Source organism: Pollachius pollachius (assembly GCF_949987615.1).
Source record: "Pollachius pollachius genome assembly, chromosome: 4".
NCBI lineage: Eukaryota > Metazoa > Chordata > Actinopteri > Gadiformes > Gadidae > Pollachius > Pollachius pollachius.
Window position 1 is genome coordinate 2,590,487 of NC_136937.1, and position 25,936 is coordinate 2,616,422.

A 25,936-nucleotide genomic window follows, 5' to 3' on the forward strand; every position below is an offset into this window, starting at 1 on the left:
TAACTTTGGGTCTACCTTTGGGGGGGTTAAACTCGCGGCATATTTATTTAATCAATCATCTTCTTGTGTAAAAGGTAACATGCCAATTTGCCGTTCCTGTATTAGAAATACATTGCGATACCTTTACTGATTTTGGCTTCTTTTTGACTATTTATGCCATAATGACACAGTAGTAAAATTCAGTGTTTAAGCATTAGTCAGCAGTGGCAGCTTCCACTTAATTGATTTTGTGTGTGTCTATCTTATGAAAAAAACACGCAAGAACTTAAAGATTAATCAATTGCATCACTGTATTATTGACACCTACATCCAGCAAATTCACACAATTCAATACAAATGCACAATTCAATAAACATATTGTCGGGCATCACCAGCTCAAACTATCAACATCTAAACAAAAGCAGGTAAATACAAAAGAAGTATAAAAGCATTTCACATAAAAGCACCAAACACCTGTTTGCGTCTTGGTGTAAAAGAAATGAACTGTGCACAAATTGACTTCTTAGTTAAGAGGTCCAATTTGTCCTGATGGATGTTGCACACTGCAACATGGTTCAGCCTCTGCTGTGACATACTTGTGCGTAACCAAGTTTTTAATCGTTGAAGAGCACTAAAGCTCCTCTCTGCCTCAGAGGACGAGACTGGTACCACAAGGAGTAATCTCATCAGAGTTTCGACTTCGGTAAATAATCCTCGCACCTCTGCTGGCAACTCTCTGATAATGTGTGTAGCCTCTCCACAGGAACGGTACATGTAATTGTGTTTGAACATCGGTAGCTGGATTTCCAGCAGCTGGGCATTAATTTCTGGGTAGTCATGAACCACCGGATCAATATTTCCAGAAAGCAAGGTGTTCTCCAGCTTTTGGAGGGTAAGAAGACAACCCTGCTGGAAACGTTCAGTGAACTGTGTGTGAATGGTGTCAAGTACCTTATAAAACTCAACTCTGTAATATTCTATAGGAGTTTTAGGACTGAATCCACTTGATTCTCCATAGCACTTGGGTGGTTGTCGAACTCTTGGCATTGTTATGGGTTCTAAGTCTACAGAATTCACAACTGTAGATGCCCTCTCAAAAAGGTGTTGGAAGGCCTCATCACTCCTCTTGCCATTGAGAGTAGACTGAACCTTACAAACAGCAGCCCGCATACCAGAAACAGTCTCTGTCCTTCTCTGAAGAGACCTGTTGAGACACTCTAGCTCTCCAATAACTGCTTGTGCCATCACAAGACCAACTACAGTGCTGCCTCTCATAAACTGCTGAAATAGACCATTTGCAGTGGTTGCAGTGGGAGAGTTAGTCCCTGCCATTTCCTCTAAGGCAGTGAGGATTGAGTCATACTGTGTTAAAACAGAATGGATGGCACCGTGTCTGACGGTCCACCTAGTAGCACAAAGTGGTTTCAGGGCACTTGAGGTTCCGTGGTCAGATATCGCTATCGTATGAAACATATGTTTGAATTTGCCAGACTGTCCACACAAAACTCCTAATTGATGAACCCAGTCAAGGGCATCTCACACAACTATAGAAGCTGTGCATGCCTTCTGTGCTATCAAATTAACACAGTGTGCTCCACAGTGCACATACAAAGCAAGTGGTTGTTTCTTCCTAATGTGAGCCTGTGTTCCAGAATATTTGCCAGACATATTTGCTGCGCCATCATATGTCTGCCCACGCAGAGCTGACAATGGCAAATTTAGTCTGCAGATAACATCTAATACTACATTTGCAAGAGATTCTCCTGTGGTCTCATGCACTGAATACATCCCAATGAATTCCTCATGAGGATTTAAGTCATGATCCACATAACGAAGACATACAGATTCTTGTTCTTGACCTGATATGTCTTGTGTCCCATCAACAATCAAGGCAAACTGTGTGACTGGGAGGCATCTAATAGTGTCAGCTATTCCTCTTATAATGTCTTTGCTCATTATGCCTAGTACCTCGTTTTGAATGAGAGGACTTGTGTAATATTGCTTGCGTGTCTCTAACCACTTCTGAAAAGCAGGGTCATCCTCTGCCTTTTCTTTCAGATGTTGGGATAGATTACCCTTCTCTTCCACATGACCTCGTAGCGGTAAACCTTGCCTAGCTAAGTATTTGATTGAGCCTACAATCTTCATCAATCCATACCTTACTTCCTCCTGTTGTCTGGCAACAGCTGAAGAAAGCTGTGAAGCTATAGTGTTACCTTTTTGTGCATAGATGTTCACGGCATGGATATGCAACTGACTTTTTGCATGTTGTGAGAACTTCTGGATAGCTTTTTTCCAATTTCTAAAGCCTACACTCACAAAGGCAGGGTCACACTTGCTTGCATATGTTGGCTGATTCAAAAAAACCTTGGCACAGTGAAAACATATGACTCCTTGTAAAGTGGCACTGTAATGTAACCAAGGAAAAGTTTTGAACCATTTCTCTTGAAAAGACAACACACAGTTATCTCGCTTCTGCACTACTATAAGCTTAGGGTCAGGTTGTGCAGGCTTTGTGCAGGTGAGGATGTCTGAAACATCAAATCCCTGGGGCTCAATATCCTGTAACATATGACATGAAAACTTGTCACTCTCTGAAATAACAATCCTATTAAATGAATGTATTGATCAATAATGCTCTTCACAGCTAAATTATGTTCCCTTGTGTTCTCACCTGCTCATTTGCCTGACTGCTGCCCTCATCATGTGACCCTCTGTGGGGAAACCACAGCAACCAAATTACTTACTTTACACAAGATCTCTCATTCAAAACTAAATACTAGGCACAATGAGCAATGTCAAGATAAGTCAGCACTTTTTGAAAGGGCATCTACAGTTTTATTTACACTTAAAACCCGTAACTGGGATTCTGGGATTCCTCAGAATTAAGAGTATGTTACAAATTAAATTAATTATTATTCATATTATTATTATAACAATGCCTAGAGTTTGACAACCCCCCAAGTGCTATAGTAGAGAATCAAGTGGTTTCAGTCCTTAAACTCTTATGGAATACTACAGAGTAGTATGCAGTTCAGTGTTCTGACAGTGTATGGCATGCACAATTTTGTTTGAGGTCTCTTACCTGGTCATCTGTGCCTCCTGCGCTGCCTGTCTCTGTGCTCTCTCTCCCTCACTTTGGCCATCTGACCCTTTGTCGCCTCCTCTGTCTCCTTCTTCTTCTCTCTCTCTCTGGTCACCTGACCCTCTGTCTCCTCCTCGCTCTCCTTCAATTGCTCTGTCACCTCCTCTGTCTCCTTCTTCTCTCTCTCTCTGGTCACCTGACCCTCTGTCGCCTCCTCGCTCTCTTTCAATTGCTCTGTCACCTCCTCTGTCTCCTTCTTCTCTCTCTCTCTGGTCACCTGACCCTCTGTCGCCTCCTCGCTCTCCTTCAATTGCTCTGTCGCCTTCTCTCTCTTTCTGGTCACCTGTCCCTCTGTCGCCTCCTCTCTCTCCTTCAATTGCTCTGTTGCCTCCTCTGTCTTCTTCTTCTCTCTCTTTCTGGTCACCTGACCCTCTGTCGCCTCCTTGGCCATTTCCCTCTCTTTCCCTCTTCTCCTGATATATAAAAAAATATTAAATGGGTTGAGAGGTGGTATCGATATCAGTTTTGGAGAATATGTGTTCCCTCACCAAAAAGTCGTAAAGCATTTTAAACTCCTTTTGCCCACTTACTAGCACATTTAGACTGCTACACATTTTTGTATAAAATAATAATAATAATAATACCATTATTATTATTATTATTAATAATAATAATAACAATAATGCTGTTTCAATGTTTCCTACGAGCAAGCCTACTCACATGCACCGTCATTAACCGTTGTGTGTGTGTGTATGTGTGTGTACAGTACAGGAGTGCACGCTCAAAAGGAGTGGTGTAACCTCTGAACTAGCCCACAGGAGCTAGCTGTCAATGGATGACATCTCTAAGTAAATTAATGCATTCCCCCAAAAAACTGTATGTGTGACTGTATGGGAGCAAACAGCAATTTGGTCTCTGTACTCACATTGCATTTTACCCACCCGTAACCGAGTACGTTTGAGGCAGTGGGTTCTAGAATCTTAGTTTGAGGACGTCTATCGATGCCATTACAACGTAGCCTATGCTAATCATATAAAGTTCACATAGTTAGCTAGCTAGCTCTTACAAAGCGGGAAATAAATATCTGGCATGAATCAGGAATTATTCAGATCGTCTGGTTTTACTGCACATAGCACACCAACGATACTGTTTGAATGTGAAATTATGCTCTCAATCGAAAATTATTTTGTTTCTCCACTGATACCTCTTTATTTTGAGGTTTTATGGGGAAAGTGAAGGTCCCTCTCCACTTTAAATGGAGGCGTAAACTATCCAGGTAGTGAAAAAATATAGAGTGGATGATAACACCTAACTTAACAATACGGATATTTACCTCCTTATCGTCAGGATTTTTACTCCTTTTGGCTTTTGGCTCCTTTGACGACCAACAATTAAAAATTGTTGTCTGGCCCTGGCTGCCTTTCAGTGTCCTTTTCATATCCATTCATAGTTAGCATTAGTCTTCTCTTACTATTCACCCCAGCGACCTTGCGAAATAGTTCGGGTAATACCAAGTAGTCGGTGGGCTGGGGGGGGGGGTACATTATAGATTATCAAAACATGATACTATCTTGCTGACAAATTAAATTAATAAAGAAAACAAACAAGGTATTAATTCAGAATATTTAATTTTTTTGTTCATCTGAATTATGTGTGATGATATTGAGGGGGTTATATTAGCTGGATCTGATTATTGAGGGGGTTATAACCCCTCTAACCCCCCCGTAAATTACGCCTATGCTGATCAAGTTTGCTTTTGCACCAGTATCTAGCTTCATTGTAACTACAGTCCCATTAATTTGCAGTGGTGCTATCCATTTGTTTGATTTAACAGCGTTTATCTGTGCTTTTGGTTCATCTTCACAGTTCACAGTGGAAATAAAGAATGTCTCACCTAATTCCGGATCTTCCACGACATTCACCGATCTTCCTCTCTGTTTCTCTTTTCGTTTCGAAAAACACTGTTTGGCAAAGTGATTATTGCCTTGGCAGTTGCTGCACTGCTTGCCGAAAGCAGGGCATTCTCTGGGCTTATGCTGTGTGCCGCACCGTTTGCACTGAAACTGTCCCGTTTTCTGTCCACTGGAATGTCCTCAACGTGCATTGTGGTGCTTAGAAATGGCGCCAACATCTGCCAACTCTCGCAGGTTAGCATTGCTAGTCGCTGCTTCACTGAACGTTCGCACATGCTTTTTGCTTAGCTCGCTAGCCTGGGCTATTTTCACCGCTCCATATAGCTTTAGTTCAGTCTCCCTCATCAGTCTTTCCCTAACCTTCTTGTCATCAATTCCGAATACGATCTGGTCCTTTATCATCGAATCTTTGAGGGTTCCAAAATTGCATGATTGTGCTTTTATTTTCAAGTCTGTGACGAAGCCGTCAACACTCTCCCCTGGCTGCTGCAGCCTTGAACGGAATACGTATCTCTCGTACGTCTCGTTTTTTTTTGGTGAACAATACGCTTCGAACTTGGCTAGCACAGTATTAAACTTGGATTGGTCTTCCCCATCCTCATATACGAAGGTGTTGTATACTTCAATGGCTTGTGGCCCAGCTATAGTGAGTAATAACGCTACCTTTCTTGCGTCCGGTTTGTTGTCCAGCCCCACTGCCTCGATGTAGAGCCGAATCTGTTGCTGAAATGTGCGCCAATTACTGTCGACGTTTCCCGTTAGCTTTAGGTGTCCGGGAGGTCTCATCAAGTTCTCCATCGTCGAATTTGTAGGCGACTGTCCGCTTTTCCAGAACCGAAACTCACTCACTTCACGTCTTTTACTCCTGGTACCATGTTTTGTTCTTCATTTCAATAAAGAATCTTTGTTTAGCACTTGTCATTTATTATAAAGACGGAGCATCTTACATGCGACTTCACTATATGAACTCGGTACTAAATCTGCCCTGTATTAACAGTAATCACTCATTAGTAGGACCGCTACCGACACCTTCTGGCAACATGTGGAACTACAGATATCACCACAGCGTCCTTGGGAGACTTTAAAGGTACTTTGGACGGAATGAACTGTTGTTATATTTGCAGTGCGGTATTATGATTACATTATTTAGACACTAACAACATCTTGTTTAGTGACGGCAGTTAAACGTCATCATGGACTGGGTCCTGTTCTCTGTGGGCCTGCATCACAGATCTGGTTGTATTGTCATACCACATGAGGAAGTCCATAGATGGTCTGGCCTTCAGAGCGGTTTAACCAGAACAGGGAGCAGTTGGTATGATATCCGCATTGTAAACTTGATCTTATCAGACACATTTGAAGCCCTTTGAGGCCTTCTGTGTGGAATGATGAATAGTTATTAAATAGTTATTAAATTGAAACGTCCGGGCAGCATCTCCACATCTCTCCACTCCTTGAGAATGAGAGGGTTTATGAATCTGCGTCTAGGAAAAACACCCTGCCTCTCGTCCAAAGTTAACAGAGACCACAGCGCCCAGTGACCGGGAATACGCAGTTCATATAAAAGCAGAGGCTGGGAGGAGTATAAACTCGGAGGGGAACTGGTCCATCTGGTTGGTTCATCATTTCCTTGTTACGAGTCGGACGGTTTGGTGTGGCTCACTTCATCACAGCAGGAAGACGACGAAGGTACTGTAGTCCACTCTGATCCGTGATAGACCATAAATATGAATAACTTTGAATCTTATCCGTAGGTTGGTGACAGTTGTTGACAGGTCATTATGGATCAGGTAGGGGTTAGACAGTACAGAGAAAGGTCATTAAGGAGCAGGTAGGGGTTAGACAGTACAGAGACGGGTCATTAAGGAGCAGGTAGGGGTTAGACAGTACAGAGACGGGTCATTAAGGAGCAGGTAGGGGTTAGACAGTACAGAGACGGGTCATTAAGGAGCAGGTACGGGTTGGACAGTACAGAGACAGGTCATTAAGGAGCAGGTAGGGGTTAGACAGTACAGAGACGGGTCATTAAGGAGCAGGTAGGGGTTAGACAGTACAGAGAAAGGTCATTATGGAGCAGGTAGGGGTTAGACAGTACAGAGACAGGTCATTAAGGAGCAGGTAGGGGTTAGACAGTACAGAGACAGGTCATTAAGGAGTAGGTAGGGGTTAGGCAGTACAGAGACAGGTCATTAAGGAGCAGGTAGGGGTTAGGCAGTACAGAGACAGGTCATTAAGGAGCAGGTACAGGTTGGACAGTAAAAAGACAGGTCATTAAAAAGTAGGTAGGGGTTAGACAGTAAAGAGACGGGTCATTAAGGAGCAGGTAGGGGTTAGACAGTACAGAGACAGGTCATTAAGGAGCAGGTAGGGGTTAGACAGTACAGAGACAGGTCATTAAGGAGCAGGTAGGGGTTAGACAGTACAGAGACAGGTCATTAAGGAGCAGGTAGGGGTTAGACAGTACAGAGACAGGTCATTAAGGAGCAGGTAGGGGTTAGACAGCACAGAGACAGGTCATTAAGGAGCAGGTAGGGGTTTGACAGTACAGAGACAGGTCATTAAGGAGCAGGTAGGGGTTAGACAGCACAGAGACAGGTCATTAAGGAGCAGGTAGGGGTTAGACAGTACAGAGACAGGGGTTGGGGTCATCTTGAAGACTCCAGACATTGGGGATTGCACTCAGAACCATTCAGCTACGAGTCAAGTCACCCGGTGACCCTGGGTGGCTTTAACGCTAGGAATCTGGTTAGGTAGTATCTGTGGATACCTGTTCTTATTGTTGCAATTATTATTTATATTTGTACGACCCATATCTCAACCTCTGAGTGGTAAAATGTTTTCAAATTTTGGTGTCCGATAATGTCAGTCAGAATGATTGTGCTGTAAAGTGAACATTTTGTGAAAACTTCAGAAATCTTTCTGAGGGGGAAAAATTAATGAGTTCACTTTCTCTCTTTTCTGAAAATCTCTGAGTACCCCCTGCAATACTCCAAAGTACCCCTAAGGGTACGCACACAGCCATTTGAGAACCCCTGCCTTAGTGTGACGGTCATGATACCAAAAGGCAGCTCTATAAGAACATTGTAATTCTGGAACAAGACACTTGGACCAGAGGGATGTATGGGAGGCCGGTGATGAAATCTTATAACATAAATTCCTCAAATCAAGAGGCATCGAGTCAGGTGATCATATGTGTAGATACATCATCTAATCCCAATGTCAAGCGGAAAGCCAAGAAACTCAATAGAAAATGTGAACCTATTTTATCTACATTTCAGATTTTACGGCAAGGTGGTTTAATAATACATTGGTAAGATTAAGTTTATGCACCCATGCTCAAGTTTACTAAAAAGAGGAATAAAAAAATCATCTTTTGGAAATTGATCTTCATGCCTTAATTAAACAAATGTGGAAAAATCCAACCTTTTAGGCCACCAATTTTCTTTGTGATGAATAATGTATTGTAAATAAATAAATGTTCTTCATTCAAATACAGGGTGCATACGTATAGCAACCCCTATGTTAAATTCCCATAGAGGCAGGCAGATTTTTATTTTTAAAGGCCATTTAGTTATTGGATCCAGGATTGATGCATCCTGATAAAGTCACCTAGGCCTTTGGAATTGAAATAGCCCCACATCATCACATACCCTTCACCATATCTAGAGACTGGCATGGTTCTTTTCAGTTAGCCTAATAGCTGTTAGTTAGCCTAATGATTTCTCACTGCAAATCAAACCAGCTCATAGGCTAACTGAAATAAAACCATGCCAATCTGCCACTTTATTTAGGATACATTATTCATTCACAAAGAAAATTGGTGGCCTAAAAGGTTGGATATTTCCTCAGTTGTTTAATTAAGTCATTAAGATAGATTTCTAGAAAATGATTTTGTATTCCTCTTTTTAGTCAACTTTAGCATGGGTGCATAAACGTATCTTACCACTGTACATATTTATCGATTTGCAAAGCTGTTTCCATTAGCGATAGTTGTAACACATTGCGTTTGGGAGTTCAAAGTTTTGAATGTTTGCCTACCAGGAAGAGAACAAGCAAAAACATACAATCGTAAACAAAATTGGCAATGGCTGGAGGAGAATGGTTATATACTCACTTAATGCAACCAACCTGTCCGTCAGGAATCCTGAAGTAATAAATGTAGCAAAAGTATTCAAAGGTGGAATGTAAAGGTACTTTCTTCGCCTAACTTGTTTTGAAGTTACAGTCAACCGTCCCTTGGAACTATTTCCTTGACACACCTTACAAAGAACATAAATGACAATGCAATAATTATGGCAGATTTATTTATTTATTATTTTAGATGTATTCACAGTGTAAATACTTGTTATGACCGTCCCGATGGATAAAACATTCTGAAACTTGGTGTACACTTGTTACACTTGAGGGGTTAACTAACTGGGTCACATAGAAGCCACCTTCCTGAACTGAGGTCAAAAAATTAGGTCACAGCGTCAATTACAGTAATTGCAGACTAAAAATATGCTGTCATTTACATCTGTAAAATACACATGTCCATTTGTGGTTACTATTACTATACTATAGGCTACTTTATTTAATTTATAAAGATTCATCATTATTTGTAACTTGTACTTTAAGTTCATTTTATATCAACTACTTTTTACTTTTACTTAAGTAGATTTTTTAGACCAGAACTTTTACTTGAGTAAAATTTCATCCAAGTAATTATGCTTTTACTTGAGTAGAATATTTTTGTACTCTTTCCACCTCTGATTAAATGCTTCCCATGTTGTAGATAAGTGTGGCTTTGTGTCATTTGGATAACGTTGTATTTGACGCTCTAGATGGACTCCAGGGACAGAAAAAGAGCTTCCCTGTTAACTCCTGTCTCCGACCTCTGCGCGTGTAGCGTTGTGACGTCATCTGTTTCAGCTGGGCTGGAGTCAGAGACCGCTCACCCAATGCTAACGTGGTGTAGACACATACATACCTTATTTTAGACAAATGATGTGCTTTGAGAGTGAATTATTACTTTAAATGGAATGCAAAGTGGAGGCACGTCTCTCTGTCTGGGGACAAAGAACAACAATTTATAGATTTATTAGTCCGATACAGGTTTACTGTAATCCTCATTATAAGGTGAGGCCACCAGGTTTACTGTAATCCTCATTATAAGGTGTATCAACCAGGTTTACTGTAATCCTCATTATAAGGTGAGTCCACCAGGTTTACTGTAATCCTCATTATAAGGTGAGTGCACCAGGTTTACTGTAATCCTCATTATAAGGTGAGTGCACCAGGTTTACTGTAATCCTCATTATAAGGCGAGGCCACCAGGTTAATGTAATCCTCAGTGATACTGTTGGCAGGGCGCCATGTTGAAGATTTCTGATTGAAACAAGGAATATACAATATTAAAAACACTTGCATTAGAACTAAGAGTTGGAACCCTCTTTTGACCATTAATATACAAGTTAGATACAGGACTCGCTTGTTCAGAGTTCACCTATACTCTGCACAACTTCCCGCCGTCTGCTAAATGCCCACAATGTAAACGTAACAATAATGTAATGTTTTAAAACTTGATAAAACATGTTTTCTAGGAATGGCCACTGCTACTTCCGGGTCTGAGGAGGACTTCTCCTGTTCCATCTGTCTGGATGTGTTCAACAGCCCAGTCTCCACACCATGTGGGCACAACTTCTGCAGAACCTGTATTACAACGTTCTGGGATGACCAAGTCGAGTACAAATGTCCCGTTTGCAACGAGCTGTTCCACACAAGACCTGATTTACGGGTCAATACCCTTTTCTCAGAGATAGTTGATCGGTTAAGAAGGTCTGTACGAATAAAAGAGCAGCCTTGTGTTGAACCAGGAGAAGTTCCCTGTGACGTCTGTACTGGGACCCAGCTGAAGGCCGTGAAGTCCTGCCTAGAGTGTTTTATGTCTTTCTGTCAAACCCACCTGGAGCCACATCAGAGAGTTGCTCGCCTGCAGAAACATCGGCTGGTCGACCCTTTGGACAGTCTGGAAGACAGGATGTGTAAGAAACACGACAGACTTCTGGAGCTATTCTGTCAGACTGACCAGGTGTGTGTGTGTGTGGTGTGCAAAAGGAGGAACCACAAGTCCCATCCTGTTGTACCTATGGAGGAGGAATATGAAGTGAAGACGGCCCAGCTGGGGAAGATCGAGGCTAAAGTTCAGCAGATGATCCGTGAGAGAAAACAAAAGAGTCAGGAAGTCAATGACACAGCGAATAACAGCAAAGCAGAAGCAGACAGAGAGATGGCCGATGGTCGGCAGGTCCTCACTGCTCTGAAGCGCTCTGTTGAAAAGTGTCTGGATGATTTCGACCAAACTGTTCAAGAGAAACTGAAATCCACAGAGAAAGAAGCTGATGACCTCATCAAAGAGCTGGGGCAGGAAATAGAAGATCTGACCAATATAAGCTCAGAGGTGAAGCAGCTCTCACACACTAAAGACCACCTCCACCTCCTCCAGACCTTCAGATCCCTGAAGGATCCTCCACCCACCAGGGACTGGACGAAGGTGAAGTTCCGTCCTCCGTCATACGTAGGGACACTGAACAAGGAGATGAAGAAGCTGATTGTCCTAGAGCCAACGCTAAAGAAGTGTAAGTGTCAGTTTAGTTTGATTCATCACAACACACAATAACTATTGGGATGGAGAGTCCATCCACACAGCAGGTGACGTTCATTCAGATCCTACTGGGAAGGAAGATGATGGCGGATGATGTGTCGACCATCACAATTAACCCTGCTTGTATAAAACCCAACAGGTATTGCATAATAATATGTAATAATAATAATATAACATTGTTATATTATGTATTGGACAGTTAGTAATGTTGTGATTATGATCAGACATAATCATGATGATGATCATAAAGCTAACATCTGGGCTCAGAATGTAGTATTTTGGGGATACTAACAATAATTAGACGGAAACAGACGTTACTCTTTACTTATTTAATGACAACCCGTAATCGTGGCTGTCCTGCATAGCGACCGTACATCTAATGGCTAGCTCAGTAGTAGTAGTGGGATGTAGTGGTGCGTTTTATTATCCATCCATCTCGGAGGTCAGAGGACTTTGCCTAGCGACACGCATGAACTCGCCCCTTTTCCTTGGACGGCAAACTTGCTTGCTCGGATGAACTCAGAGGAGGCCGAGCAAGGATTCGAGACAGAATTCAAGATGGCTGCGCCCAGTGTGACTTGAAGTATGAACTGTTTTCATTGTGTTTGGACCGCTTTGGTGGTTTAAATGGCAATTTCAATCGCTCGTATTACTGCAAGACATTACTGCGTCCGTATCTCTGTCTATGGCCTATAGCCTACTTATTTTGGAGCGCCTGGTACTCTGCCAATGCTACCACGATAACAGCTTTCCGGGTGGCGTCCATGTTTTTCTCCAACGACCGAGCAAAACATCATAAAACGTTTAAAAGTCTGGGCGTGACGTCAAATCCGAGGTCCGAGTCGGTTCGCAGAGAATACTAAAACGCACCATAAGTATCCCACTCTGCAACAAGACTAACATGTTCTGCTGCTGCCCTTAGTGGACGGATGTAAGTATCTCACTCTGCAACAAGACTAACATGTTCTGCTGGGGGCCCCCAACAAATGTCCCGGTATGGGGGTGTCCTTTGTCCCAGTATTGCCGTGTACTTTGTCCTAGTATGGGCGTGTCCTTTGCCCGGTATGGGCGTGTCCTTTGTCCCAGTATGGGCAAGTCCTTTGTCCCAGTATGGCCGTGTCCTTTGTCCCAGTATGGGCACTTCCTTTGTCCCAGTATGGCCGTGTCCTTTGTCCCAGTAGTCCCAGTATGGGCGTGTCCTTTGTCCCAGTATGGGATGGCTGTCGCCTTGCGTGGTGGCCTCTGCCGACGGTGTGTCTATGGGTGAACAAACCGTTGTCAGTTTTGTTCTAAATGCCTTAAAGGTAAATGTAAAAATGTAAACAGACAGCACGCAGACACACAGAGAGACAGACAGGCAGACAGGACGCACACAGACAGACAGCCAAAAGTCAGACTGACAGGATGCAGAGAGACAGACAGGCAGACAGGACGCAGACAGACAGACAGACAGACAGACAGACAGACAGACAGACAGACAGACAGACAGACAGACAGACAGACAGGCAGACGGACAGGATGCAGACAGACAGACGCAGACAGACAGCATGCAGCATGTAGACAGAAAGGCAGCAGACATACATACTACTCTATCATAATAGAGTGTGTAGAATTAGACTAAGTGTGTAGAATTAGACTAATTTTAGATCTAGCCACAGATAGTGATTGAGTTTTTAGATATGGATATAGAGAGTGATAGGGTGTGTAGATCTAGACATAGAGAGTGATAGAGTGTATATCAGACAGGAGGCGGATAGGAAGTCTTCACTGCAGTAATTTCTCTTTCGGTACTCAAACAGAATCCACAGAAACAATAAGTAGTTGTGTTTGTGTCCAGGTCTCCAGACTGCTATGGATGAGGAGAGAGAGGAGGGGGGTTCTACCTCTAAGACCACTCTGTCTGGGGAACATGGCCGCCGGAGCAAAGCTAAGAGGTAAGAAGAGGATCTCACTGTCTGTGACTGGTGTCCCTCTCAGAGCTCAGCAGTGATACATCATGACTCCATCCTTACTCTGACCAGTCTATGGAACAACCTATTAGGTTTAAAGATGGAAATCAGTCTAATGAGAAGAGGTGAGGATTTATCAGAGATCATAATAAAACAGCTTCTATCCAAACGTCCATAAATCCTGGTTCTTGTTTTTCTAGAAGGGTCCAGCAGCAGAGAGCAGACTCCCCTGGATCCAGCTGTGACTCCTTTGAGAGTGACGAGTCTATGGAACGACCTGTTAGGTTTAAATATGGGTGCCCCTCCAGAGAGGAGAGGTAGGAGTTTCAAAGAGACGATGAAAACAGACCAGTTGGTTGTTATCAGACTCTATCGATACTGATGTTTACAATTCAGGGGAAATATAATAGATTATTTGTGTGTGTGTGTGTGTGTGTGTGTGTGTGTGTGTGTGTGTGTGTGTGTGTGTGTGTGTGTGTGTATGTGTGTGTGTGTGTGTGTGTGTGTGTGTGTGTGTGTGTGTGTGTGTGTGTGTGTGTGTGTGTGTGTGTGTGTGTGTGTTTGTTTGTATGTATGTGTGTTGAAGCCCAGAGCAGCAGCAGAGATCAGACTCCCCTGGTTCCAGCTGTGACTCCTTTGAGAGTGACGAGTCTATCGAACAACCTGCTAGGTTTAAAGATGGACGCCCCTCCAGAGAGGAGAGGTAGGAGTTTCAAACAGACAATGAAAACAGACCAGTTGGTTGTTATCAGACTCTATCGATACTGATGTTTACATGTCAGGGGAAATATAATAGATTATTTGTGTGTGTGTGTGTGTGTGTGTGTGTGTGCATGCGTGCGTGCGTGCGTGAGTGCGTGCGTGCGTACGTGCGTGCGTGTCCATCATGGCGTCCTTGGTGAGATGGGAGCATTGACAATTCCACCAAATGACCCTAAAGATCACACACCCGTCGTAATTGCCGCCGTTAATGCAAACAAATGCATATTGCTTCAGAAAACGATCTTGATAATGTGTTTACTGTTGACCATCAAAACAGAGCACAAACAAGCCACAATCAAGGATAGGATACACTGCTGTCAATAAAACATCGGCAGCGTCCGAGACATTGGAGGGGACTCAAACTCCAAGGAAAGCTAGCCTGTATCCCTTGTGCGGACCACTCCATATCACAAACCATTTTTCACAATTCTTCTATTGACGAATACATACAAATATTCACCGTCAAAGCGAGGCTTCAGATATTTCAGACAAAGTTATACCTGTCAATCTGGTACCCTGGCTCATCATTATGTATACATCATGGACAAGAGCAAGTAATCGAATCCATGTCACACATATCAAACGGCTGCCATTTTTACAAAGGTCTTTATGTATCCAGACATGATAGGATTGTGTACATTATATCAGAGAGTTTACCATCCTTATTTTCTCCAACAGTGTCAATGCATATAAATTGTTTTCTATCCAACGTCCATAAATCCTGGTTCTTGTTTTTCTAGAAGGGTCCAGCAGCAGAGAGCAGACTCCCCTGGTTCCAGCTGTGACTCCTTTGAGAGGGACGAGTCTATGGAACAACCTGCTAGGTTTAAAGATGGACGCCCCTCCAGAGAGGAGAGGTAGGAGTTTCAAAGAGACGATGAAAACAGACCAGTTGGTTGTTATCAGACTCTATCGATACTGATGTTTACATGTCAGGGGAAATATAATAGATTATTTGTGTGTGTGTGTGTGTGTGTGTGTGCGTGCGTGCGTGCGTGTCCATCATGGCGTCCTTGGTGAGATGGGAGCATTGACAATTCCACCAAATGACCCTAAAGATCACACACCCGTCGTAATTGCCGCCGTTAATGCAAACAAATGCATATTGCTTCAGAAAACGATCTTGATAATGTGTTTACTGTTGACCATCAAAACAGAGCACAAACAAGCCTTATCAAGGATAGGATACACTGCTGTCAATAAAACATCGGCAGCGTCCGAGACATTGGAGGGGACTCAAACTCCAAGGAAAGCTAGCCTGTATCCCTTGTGCGGACCACTCCATATCACAAACCATTTTTCACAATTCTTCTATTAACGAATACATACAAATATTCACCGTCAAAGCGAGGCTTCAGATATTTCAGACAAAGTTATACCTGTCAATCTGGTACCCTGGCTCATCATTATGTATACATCATGGACAAGAGCAAGTCATCTAATCCATGTCACACATATTAAACGGCTGCCATTTTTACAAAGGCCTTTATGTATCCAGGCATGATAGAATTGTGTACATTATATCAGAGAGTTTACCATCCTTATTTTCTCCAACAGTGTCAATGCATATAAATTGTGTTGTTAGACAACAAATGTTTTCCAGGTGCTTTGCAGAAACGTCTGTGTTCTCTAATTTAAATGCCACCAGGCCTGATATTATGATCATTGATGAGAACAATAGAAATGTGTTCATTCTGGAAGTAGGATGCTGTTTGATTCATGTCTAGAGGAGGCTTACTTAACAAAGCTGGTAAAATATAATCCTCTTGTACAACAAATATCTGGCCTTGGCTACAAATGTCAATATCTGGTACTGATCTTCGGCAGCCTGGGCCATGCGCATAGGCCTGTCATTAGGGGATTCAGGATGGTTGGATTTACAAAACAACTTGCCAAATACTGCTCAATATCCTCCATTATTGGAAGCCGCCACATTTTGAGGAGATGATGTGTGTATCCATAATATGCTGTTTGAACTGTCATCAGACCCACATTGAGAGATAATGCCTGAGCAATGTTTTGCATCTGTAACCTTTATTTCTTTATGTACATTTACTATGAATTGCGGATATAAATAAAGAAGTTAAAATGTGTGTGTGTGTGTGTGTGTGTGTGTGTATGTGTGTGTGTGTGTGTGTGTGTGTGTGTGTGTGTGTGTGTGTTTTCCACAGACACCAGGTGAGGTCAAAGGTTACCAGTGCTCAGTCTGTACAGCAGCATCAAACAGAGCCAATCAAGGTGTGTAAATGTCCACCAAGACGTTTGACTTCAGCTCTACATGAACATTAGAAAGCATCTCTTGAGGTGCTCCCAGCGGGACATCAATCCAGGACAGTAAAGTTCTCCTTGATGTTTGTTCTGTTCCAGAGGGCTGAGGAGAATGAAGATGCTTTCCTAGACAAGGAGCTGAAGAAGCTCTGGACGGATCTCTTCCTACATTATCCACAATGCTCAGAGAGTCAGAGGGAGGAGGAGGAGGTGGATGGTAAGAAGGAGGAGCAGAGGAGAAGCGCCATAGAGGGAGTGGTGGACATCACAAAGCTCTGCCTGATGGAGATGGAGAACCAGGAGGAACTGGCCGACACACTGTGGGGCGGTAAGAGACTCTTATTTTGAAGACAGAGAAGAAACACACATTTTGAAGAGCAGTAGGAGATTATTATTTGTTCTGTTCAGACTAAATGACATAATGTGAGACATTTCTAACTGTAATGCAGAGATATCTTTCCTCTTTTGGGTTAATTGGTTTGATCCAGATATGTATGTTTAGGTGGGGTATCAGGTTAAATGGTTTGATCCAGGCATGTAGGTTTAGGTGGGGTATCAGGTTAAATGGTTTGATCCAAATATGTAGGGTTATTGTGGGGGTGTCAGGTTAAATGGTTTGGTCCAGATATGTAGGGTTATTGTTGGTCTATCAGGTTAAAGAATGTTAAACACTGTCTTGTTATATCAGCATAGCGAGTCACTTTACACTAATTCACTATCCTTATTAACATCATTTGACCAATCATATTTCTGGAAATGACAAAATAGTCCTGAATAATTTGAATATATAACATGCAGTCCTTGTCACGAACAGCTTCTCCGACCACAAGTAATGAAGCTGCTAAGTATCATGACGTTGATAATTAAAAGGAAATATTGACCTATTTCCACTGATGTCTATTTTTTTTTCTATATTTAACTGATGTCTTCTGTTGTTTTTTCTTTTAGGATCTGATGCTGTCGAGTGCCAACAAAAAATAAAGTCTCATTTGAAGAAGAAGTTCAGGGTTGTGTTTGAGGGAATCGCTAAAGCAGGACAGCGAACAGATCGGATTGACATCCTCACAGAGATCTTCCTCACAGAGAGAGGCGGTGGAGAGGTCAACAAGAAACATGAGGTCAGACTGATTGAAACAGCTTCCAGGAAACCAGCCATGGAGGAAACACCAATCAGATGTGATGACATCTTTAAACCCTTATCTGGACAAGGTCAACCAATCAGGACAATGATGACAACTGGAGTGGCCGGCATTGGTAAAACCATCTTAACCAACAAGTTCACCCTGGACTGGGCTGAAGGCAAAACCAACCAGGACATACACTTCACATTTCTCATCACTTTCAGAGAGCTGAATTTACTAAAAGGGAAAGAATTTAGCTTGGTGGAACTTCTTCATCACTTCTTTATTGAGACCAAAGAAGCAGGAATCTGCAGATACGACCGGTTCCAAGTTGTCTTCATCTTGGATGGTCTGGATGAGTGTCGGCTTCCTCTGGACTTTCAGAACAACCAGATCTGGACTGATGTCACAAAGTCCACCTCGGTGGAAGTGCTGCTGACAAACCTCATCAGGGGCGTCCTGCTTCCCTCCGCTCGCATCTGGATAACCACACGGCCTGCGGCAGCCAATCAGATCCCTGCTGATTGTGTTGACATTGTGACAGAGGTGAGAGGGTTCACCAACCAACAGAAGGACGAGTACTTCAGGAAGAGATTCAGAGAGGAGACACTGGCCAGCACAATCATCTCCCATGTCAAAAAATCACGAAGCCTCCACATCATGTGTCACATCCCAGTCTTCTGTTGGATCACTGCTACAGTTCTAGAGGACCTCCTCAAAACATCCCAGAGAGAAGAGGTGATGCCCAAGACCGTGACTCAGATGTACAGCCACTTCCTGAGGGTCCAGTCCATACAGGGGGACAGGAAGTATCATGGGAGAGCTGAAACAGATCCACACTGGAGTTCAGAGAGCAGGAAGATCATTGTTTCTCTGGGAAAACTTGCTTTTAACCAGCTTGAGAAAGGCCACCTGATCTTCTACGAGGCAGACCTGGCAGAGTGTGGCATCGATATCAAAGCAGCCTCAGTGTACTCAGAAGTGTTCACCCAGATCTTTAAAGAGGAGTGTGGGCTGTACCAGGACAAGGTGTTCTGCTTTGTCCATCTGAGCCTCCAGGAGTTTCTGGCTGCCCTTTATCTCTCTCGGTCCTTCATCCGCAATGGTGTCAATCATGAACACCTTCTCTACCAGAGTGCTGTGGACAAGGCATTACAGAGTGAGAATGGACACCTGGACTTGTTCCTCCACTTCCTCCTGGGCCTCTCTCTGGATACCAATCGGAATCTCCTACCTTGTCTGCTGGTAGAAAATGATAGAAGCCAGATATTTTGGTTTAGCCATTCTATGTTGGGAGAGAGAAGGTCGCGCTCATGGATCAATCAGAAAACAGTGTATTACATCAAGAAGAAGATAGATGGAGATCTCTCTCCAGAGAGAACCATCAATCTGTTCCACTGTCTGAATGAGCTGAACGACCGTTCTCTAGTGGAGCAGATCCAACGGTCACTGACATCAGGAAGTCTGTTCAAAACACATGTCTCTCCTGCTCAGTGGTCAGCTCTGGTCTTCATCTTACTGTCATCAGAAGAGGAGCTGGACGTGTTTGACCTGAAGAAATACTCTGCTTCAGAGGAGGGTCTTCTGAGGCTACTGCCATTGGTCAAAGCCTCCAAAACATCTCTGTAGGTTCATTAATAACATGTATCACAATACACACGACACAATGTACCTGATAGTAGAATATAAAAATTATGATAACATATCTTTTGAGGTTAACTTATAACATGTATCTCAATATACACAACGCTATATTGTGTTATTGTTATATTGAAAGTCAAACTCAAAAGCTCTATTAATTAATAATATTGTTTAATAATAGTTAAATACAGCTGTATTTTAATATGTAGCTTTATGTATAAATAAGTTATTATTGACACGGATGGATACATAAATATATGTTTATTATTAATAAAAACATTTTAACCTTGTTCAGTACATTTGGTTACATGGACGATTTGGGTTTAACCAATAGGATGGGTTTATAAAGACACTTCAGGGTCATAAGGGAGAAGGGTGAGAGGTCACGATTGAGCGGGAAAAAGGAGAAGGAGGGAAGAAACAAAGGAGGAGAGTACTTCATTCTCTGTAGAGGTCGCCCAGCGAAATCATATTTAAACATTTACTTATTAGTTGTAACCAGTAGCGGTGCCAAAGAATTATGATTGCGGGAGCTACAGGGGGCTAGATTGTTTATAGCAGGGGCTAATCCATTTTGATGCAAAAAATAATACTACACTCTACAATATGATACGAATCAACCAATCAAATCACACAACAAGCAGCAATGGTCATCATCACTGACGAAAATGAAATATATGATTTCATAGTTCAGTTTTGGTACATATAAGTCAGTCCGATGTCTTCATATAATAATATATATGTATATTATTATTATTATATTATTGTGGCGATCACGGCCGTGGTCGCCAAGTGCCGCAACGGATCCTGGGAGGGTCGGCGGCACCGAGGCAGTCGTGGATGTGGGCGATAGGATGTGTGTTTCAGGTGTGTGTGGTGGGTTTACATAAAGTCTCTCTCAGGGTCGTGCGGAGTATGGGCCACCAGAGTTGCAAACTCTTATAACTTGGGTTCCCGTCTGGTCATTCGCCCCCCCCCCCCCCCCCCCCCCCCCCTTGTGTCGCCGTTGGTTGTAACCCTAATACACAAAACATCTCTGTAGATGTACTCCAACATGTATTACAATACAATGCATAAAATACATAATACTACAATTAAAAGTCTCATTAATACAAAAAAGGTCTCAAACACTGCAAAAACTCCAATATTGAATACAAATAAGGAGCTAATGTATTGACTAGTATATATTGGTTGAATTAATAAAACATCTCTAATTAAAGATTTCAAAACAAGTCCTTCATTATATTCATAGTAAACGCCTCGAGTTACTTTAATCACAGTTCCTAACATGTTCTGTTTATTGTGTGTGCAGGCTGAATGGCTGTCATCTGTCAGAGAGATGCTGTGAAGCTCTGGCCTCCGTTCTCAGCTCCAACTCCTCTAGTCTGAGAGAGCTGGACCTGAGCACCAATGATCTGCAGGATTCAGGAGTGAAGCTGCTCTCTGCTGGACTGGGGAGTCCACACTGTACACTGGAAACGCTCAGGTCAGTTTTACTCAATGGTCAAACAGTTACACCACAAGTTCCACATCAGAGGATGTTGAACAGATTTACCTCCAGAAAGTTAACAGGTCTAAATAAATAAGTAGAATATGTCCTCACAGGGCTCAAGACACATTTTCTACTGGTGCCACTAACTTTTTAATTTGGTGGCACCCTAACAAATGTGGTTGCACCCCTTTATTAGACGTGAAAATGTCCTTGGTCACATACCTTCCATCTGTCTCCATTCATGTGAACAGATTCACTCACTTTGAATAAGCTGTTTATACTTTGATTGCATAGGGGGTCTTTTTCTGTTTTTACCGCCAGCGCCTCGACATCTCTTTTCTCACCAACCAACTCTTCATCCTCCTCCTCCTCAATCAAATAGCTACTAATAATAACCGGCTGCTGATTGGATAATATACTCCAAGTAGGATTTATCTTCTTCTCTGGGTCATCCAGAATAGTGCATTTCTTCACAGGCTCTTGAATAGCGCTAGTGCTGCTGTGGCATTTCAATGTAACTTTGCACAAAGTTCAAACCACTATTTTAGTTTTCTGATCAAAGCAGAATGTCTTCATGGGAACTTAAGTGGGTCGTGTTTCCCAATCGATCACAGCGATCACACCAGCGCCGCAATACAGCCACGCTTTAATACTGAACTAAACCTTGGCTGTCTGCCTTCATCGCAGCGCCACTGTCACTCATCTTATCAAGCACAAGACCTAAATCTCACTCTATTTGTGTTACCATAAGAGCAAAATGTGAACATTGGATTCAGTTTGTTAATGATGGTATTTAAGCAGTGTTGGGAAAGTTCACTTTCTACCTGAACTAGTTCAAAGCTCAGTTCACAAATTTTAAAATGAACTAGTTCAGTTAAACATTCATAATTCAAAATTTTGAACTAAGTTCACAATTCCAAAAAATGAACTAGTTCGTAGTTATTTTTTTCAATATGTTGCTGTGAGCTATTATTTTTTTCCGGTATTTTGAACATTGAGCCTCCTTTGTGGTTTGTCTAGGATGAAATAGAGTGGTTGAATCAAGTATCGTAGTGAAATACAGTTTCTATCGTGTTTTATTGGACATTTAGCGCATTTTGTAAATCCCATTGATTTGTGTTGTAAGACTCTTTGCTCGTTGGCCGGAAACGGAAAGGGGGGGTGTTCACGTTTGGTTGTAGTCTTTTCGCTCGGTTCTAGCCCTACCGTTGAGACGGAGAACCGAGCGAAAAGACTATAGCCAAACGTGAACAGCCCCCCTTTACGTTTCCAGCCAACAAGCAATGTTTCTAGGAGGTATTCTAGTCTGCTGAGCTATTCCGTCTCAGCCTTTATACCACAGATACTCTAGCGTCTATAGCATATAACCGCGTTGTCTGATTTCAGTTTAATTCATTTTTCACAATTTAACAGCGCTCGTTTTGAAGAATAATCACTGCGCCATTAGTTTCAATGGGAACCGCGACGGTCTATACTTTCAACATAAAGTGTACATATTTATAATTTGAAATTCGTCCCAGCCTTTATACGACAGATACTATAGGGTCTATAGCATATAACCGCGTTTTCTGATTACAGTTTAATGTAACAGTAAGCTGACAACACCGCAACTGCAAATTAACAGCACGGAGATAACCATGGCAACCGGTCAAACAACACGGCGATCTGCGCGCGCATCCGCCGTGTTGATAAACAAATAACCCCCATATTGAACGAAGTTAAACCAAGTGAGCATGCTTTTCACAGACCCCATAATGAACGAGTTCACAGTAACGTTCATCCGGCAGTAATACAGTACGTTCAGTTCACGTTCGCCCAAAATATGAACGAGTTCATGAACGTGTTCAGGCACAACACTGGGTATAAGGTGTATGTTTTATTACATTCCTTTTCTTCTCATAATCATGTAGTTAGACAGTAAGGTGGACTTTAGAGTTGTTAAGTAAAGTTCACTAACATTTTCATCTTAGAACTGGCTCTTTTTAGGGACATTTTCAGGAGTTTTGTTGAATATTTATTCATCTGACCTCCTAGTAAGTCAAATTTTGAAGATCTACTGTACTGACATTTAGTTAAACTAATAAAACATGTCTTATAACAAATTTTGAATAAAACATTAAACCAAGTTCCTAACATGTAGTGTTAATTGTGTGTGAAGGATGACTGGCTGTCAGCTGTCAGAGAGATGCTGTGAAGCTCTGGCCTCAGTTCTCAGCTCCAACTCCTCTAGTCTGAGAGAGCTGGACCTGAGTACCAATGATCTGCAGGATTCAGGAGTGAAGCTGCTCTCTGCTGGACTGGGAAGTCCACACTGTACACTGGAAACCCTCAGGTCAGTTTTACTCAAAGGTCAAACAGTTACACCACTAGTTCCACATCAGAGGACCGTTATATAACTCAGCTTATAACTCAGTACCTGTGATCACCACATCCATGACTTTGGTATCATTGGAGGAGTATCACCTTGTTGTTTAGGTCGATATTCTAATACTTCCATATTCCTGCAACTTTTCAATTACAAATATGAACATGAACTCAAAATATACTAATCTTGCTATTATACTAATAGGATACAGAATAACATTGCAGTGGTGTAGTGGTGCCTGGAGAAGTAGGGATACTCTTAACATCTTAAAGCGCCCTGTGTTATAAACAGTGACATTAAGACTACTCTTGCATGTTTAGTGCACCCATAAATCGGCCAGTACTGTTGGCACATTGTCACTTAACTTCTGCTGACCAGGATCTACTTTGCATCAGTCCTGGCCCACAGACTATAGGGGGAGACCACTACATTGTTATGCATTCTGAGTGAACTATTCCTGATTCTTTAGTCCATCCACACAAGACAATTGGACAACTACTCTCACCGTGTAAGTAGTCTATCGGCCAGTCGTTTATTTAGTAAGCTGTCTCTTATAACAGATGATGTAGGCCAGAGTGCAACCATTAGTAGGCCAGAGTGCAACCAAAATTAACATTATTTGTCAAAGGGGGTTTGCAAATATTTCTGCAAGGTATTGTATGTTACTTATCTTAATGTATTTTAAGTTTCACATGAACACATTTAAAATTCTAATAGATTAAGTTGTTGTTGTGAGCACTGCTTCATACAGTAGGTCTAAACATCACTGACCGCTTTAATGAGTCACTCAAACCGTTAGAACGGAGCATGAATCACAGGAAGGCCTGGGCCCGTTCACTGATCTTTCATTTGTTTTCTGACATTAAAATGTCGTCACCTTTTTGGGCCATCACCAGTTTGCACCCCTGATAATAATACTTTTGATCATGTTAGTGGTTTCCCTGATTGATCTGTAATCTAGATGGTAGTACAATCTAACCGAGTTTTAGGTAAAGGTGATATTTTAATCAAGTGAAATCTAAAGAAGCCAAAAGTGCTGTCGTTGAGTGGACCTCGCTCCAAAGCAGAATAGAGACTAGGTCTTGGGGCGCTACAATACTGATATATTATGTGGCCGTTGAATACCCGCTTGTTTCCGGGAAGGCCTTCTTCCACGTGTGGTGCTGTGGCAAATGGTCCCAATCCAAATGTGGTGTGGTTTAGAAAACCTAACGTATTAGGTCTGAGAAGCTTTCTCTTGGCCTTCTTCAACCGCTGGCCAAAAGGAGCTCCACACATCCACACACACCTCGCCGCCGGTGTCCCTTCACTGGACCAGGAAGTGCTTCATAAAAGGACCGTCACCAAGGCAACGCCACTTGTGTTTGGAGTAGGTCGTTCACAAACTGGTTGGCAGACTGGAAAATACAGGATTTGACACGTGTGTGTGTGTGTGTGTGTGTGTGTGTGTGTGTGTGTGTGTGTGTAGCTTGTCTGGCTGCCTGGTCACACAGGAAGGCTGTTTATCTCTGATCTCAGCTCTGAGCTCCAACCCCTCCCATCTGAGAGAGCTGGACCTGAGCTACAATCACCCAGGAGACTCTGGAGCTGCGCTGCTCTCTGCCCTACTGAAGGATCCACACTGGAGACTGGACACTCTCAGGTATGGAGAGGACAGCTCACTACTCAGGGACAAAGTCTCCTACAAGGATTCAAGCCGCTGCTAGATGAAGTGGTTTGAAGAGGCAGCTGTAACTCATGTTGTGTAGAACGAGATGAGACAGCAGATGATGAAGGTGAATGTTTCAACATGCTGCTCTCACTTTGATCCCCCCCCCCAGTGTGGAGCACGGTGGAGTGTGGAGGCTGAAACCAGTTCCACAGAGATGTAAGTGTCTGTTTGAATTATCACAACACCCACTCACTATTGAGAAGGAAAGTCCATCCACACAGCAGGAAGTGAGATCAGATCCTACTGGGAATGAAGATGATGGCTGACATAATATATGTTACGTATATTAATACTGTCGACAGTCACATTTAAACCTGCTTGCATAAAACCCAGCAGGTATTACATTGTTATATTATGTATTGGATAGTTGGTAATGTTGTGATTATGATCAGACATAGTAATGATAATGATCATGAAGCTAACTTCTTGGCTCATACTGTAGTATTTTGGGTATACTAACAATAATTAGACGGACACAGAATTTACTCAATTCAATTCAATTCAATTCAATTCAATTCAATTTAATTTGTATAGCCCATAATCACCATTACAGTCTCAAAGGGCTTAACAGGCCAAATATTTACTCTTTACTTATTTATTGACAACTCGTAACCGTGGCTCTCCCACATAGCGACCGTACATCCACTGGCTAGCTCAGGTTAGCTAGCGGTGAGCTACTGCACACAGCGATGGCACTACTGCCCCTAGTGGTGGGATGTAAGTATCCCACACTGCAACAAGACTAACGTGTTCATTTGCTGCCCCTAGTGGTCGGATGTAAGTATCTCACTCTGCAACAAGACTGTTCTGCTGGGGCCCCCAAACAAATGTCCCGGTACGGGCGTGTCCTTTGTCCCAGTATGGCCGTATCCTTTGTCCCAGTATGGGCGTGTCTTTTTGTCCCAGTATGGGCGTGTCCTTTGTCCCGATATGGGCATGTCTTTTGTCCCAGTATAGGCGTGTCCTTTGTCCGGGTATGGGCGTGCCCTTTGTCCCAGTATGGGCGT

At 42.6% G+C, this 25,936-nt stretch overlaps 2 protein-coding genes across 4 annotated transcripts in view; both read left to right on the top strand.

Moving 5' to 3' along the window:
- The window catches only part of LOC307074746 (uncharacterized protein), a 102,405-nt gene extending 77,694 nt beyond the window's left edge, over window positions 1-24,711 (top strand). The window contains exons 11-18 of the mRNA XM_079735027.1: window positions 13,770-13,886; window positions 14,156-14,272; window positions 15,072-15,188; window positions 16,503-16,569; window positions 16,699-16,927; window positions 17,548-19,345; window positions 20,674-20,851; window positions 23,191-24,711. Coding sequence (XP_079591153.1) covers window positions 13,770-13,886; window positions 14,156-14,272; window positions 15,072-15,188; window positions 16,503-16,569; window positions 16,699-16,927; window positions 17,548-19,345; window positions 20,674-20,851; window positions 23,191-23,223 — 2,656 coding nt within the window. The 3' untranslated portion in view covers window positions 23,224-24,711. The remainder of the gene's footprint in view (window positions 1-13,769; window positions 13,887-14,155; window positions 14,273-15,071; window positions 15,189-16,502; window positions 16,570-16,698; window positions 16,928-17,547; window positions 19,346-20,673; window positions 20,852-23,190) is intronic.
- Window positions 6,470-25,936, top strand: part of LOC307074749 (uncharacterized protein) — a 44,570-nt gene continuing 25,103 nt past the window's right edge. For 2 of the 3 annotated variants that reach the window (XM_079735039.1, XM_079735041.1), the window contains exons 1-2: window positions 6,470-6,666; window positions 10,560-11,594. In XM_079735039.1, coding sequence (XP_079591165.1) covers window positions 10,562-11,594 — 1,033 coding nt within the window. In that variant the 5' untranslated portion in view covers window positions 6,470-6,666; window positions 10,560-10,561. Of the gene's footprint in view, window positions 6,667-10,559; window positions 11,595-13,457; window positions 13,555-25,936 lie in introns of all 3 variants that reach the window. The other variant, XM_079735038.1, reaches the window with a different exon arrangement.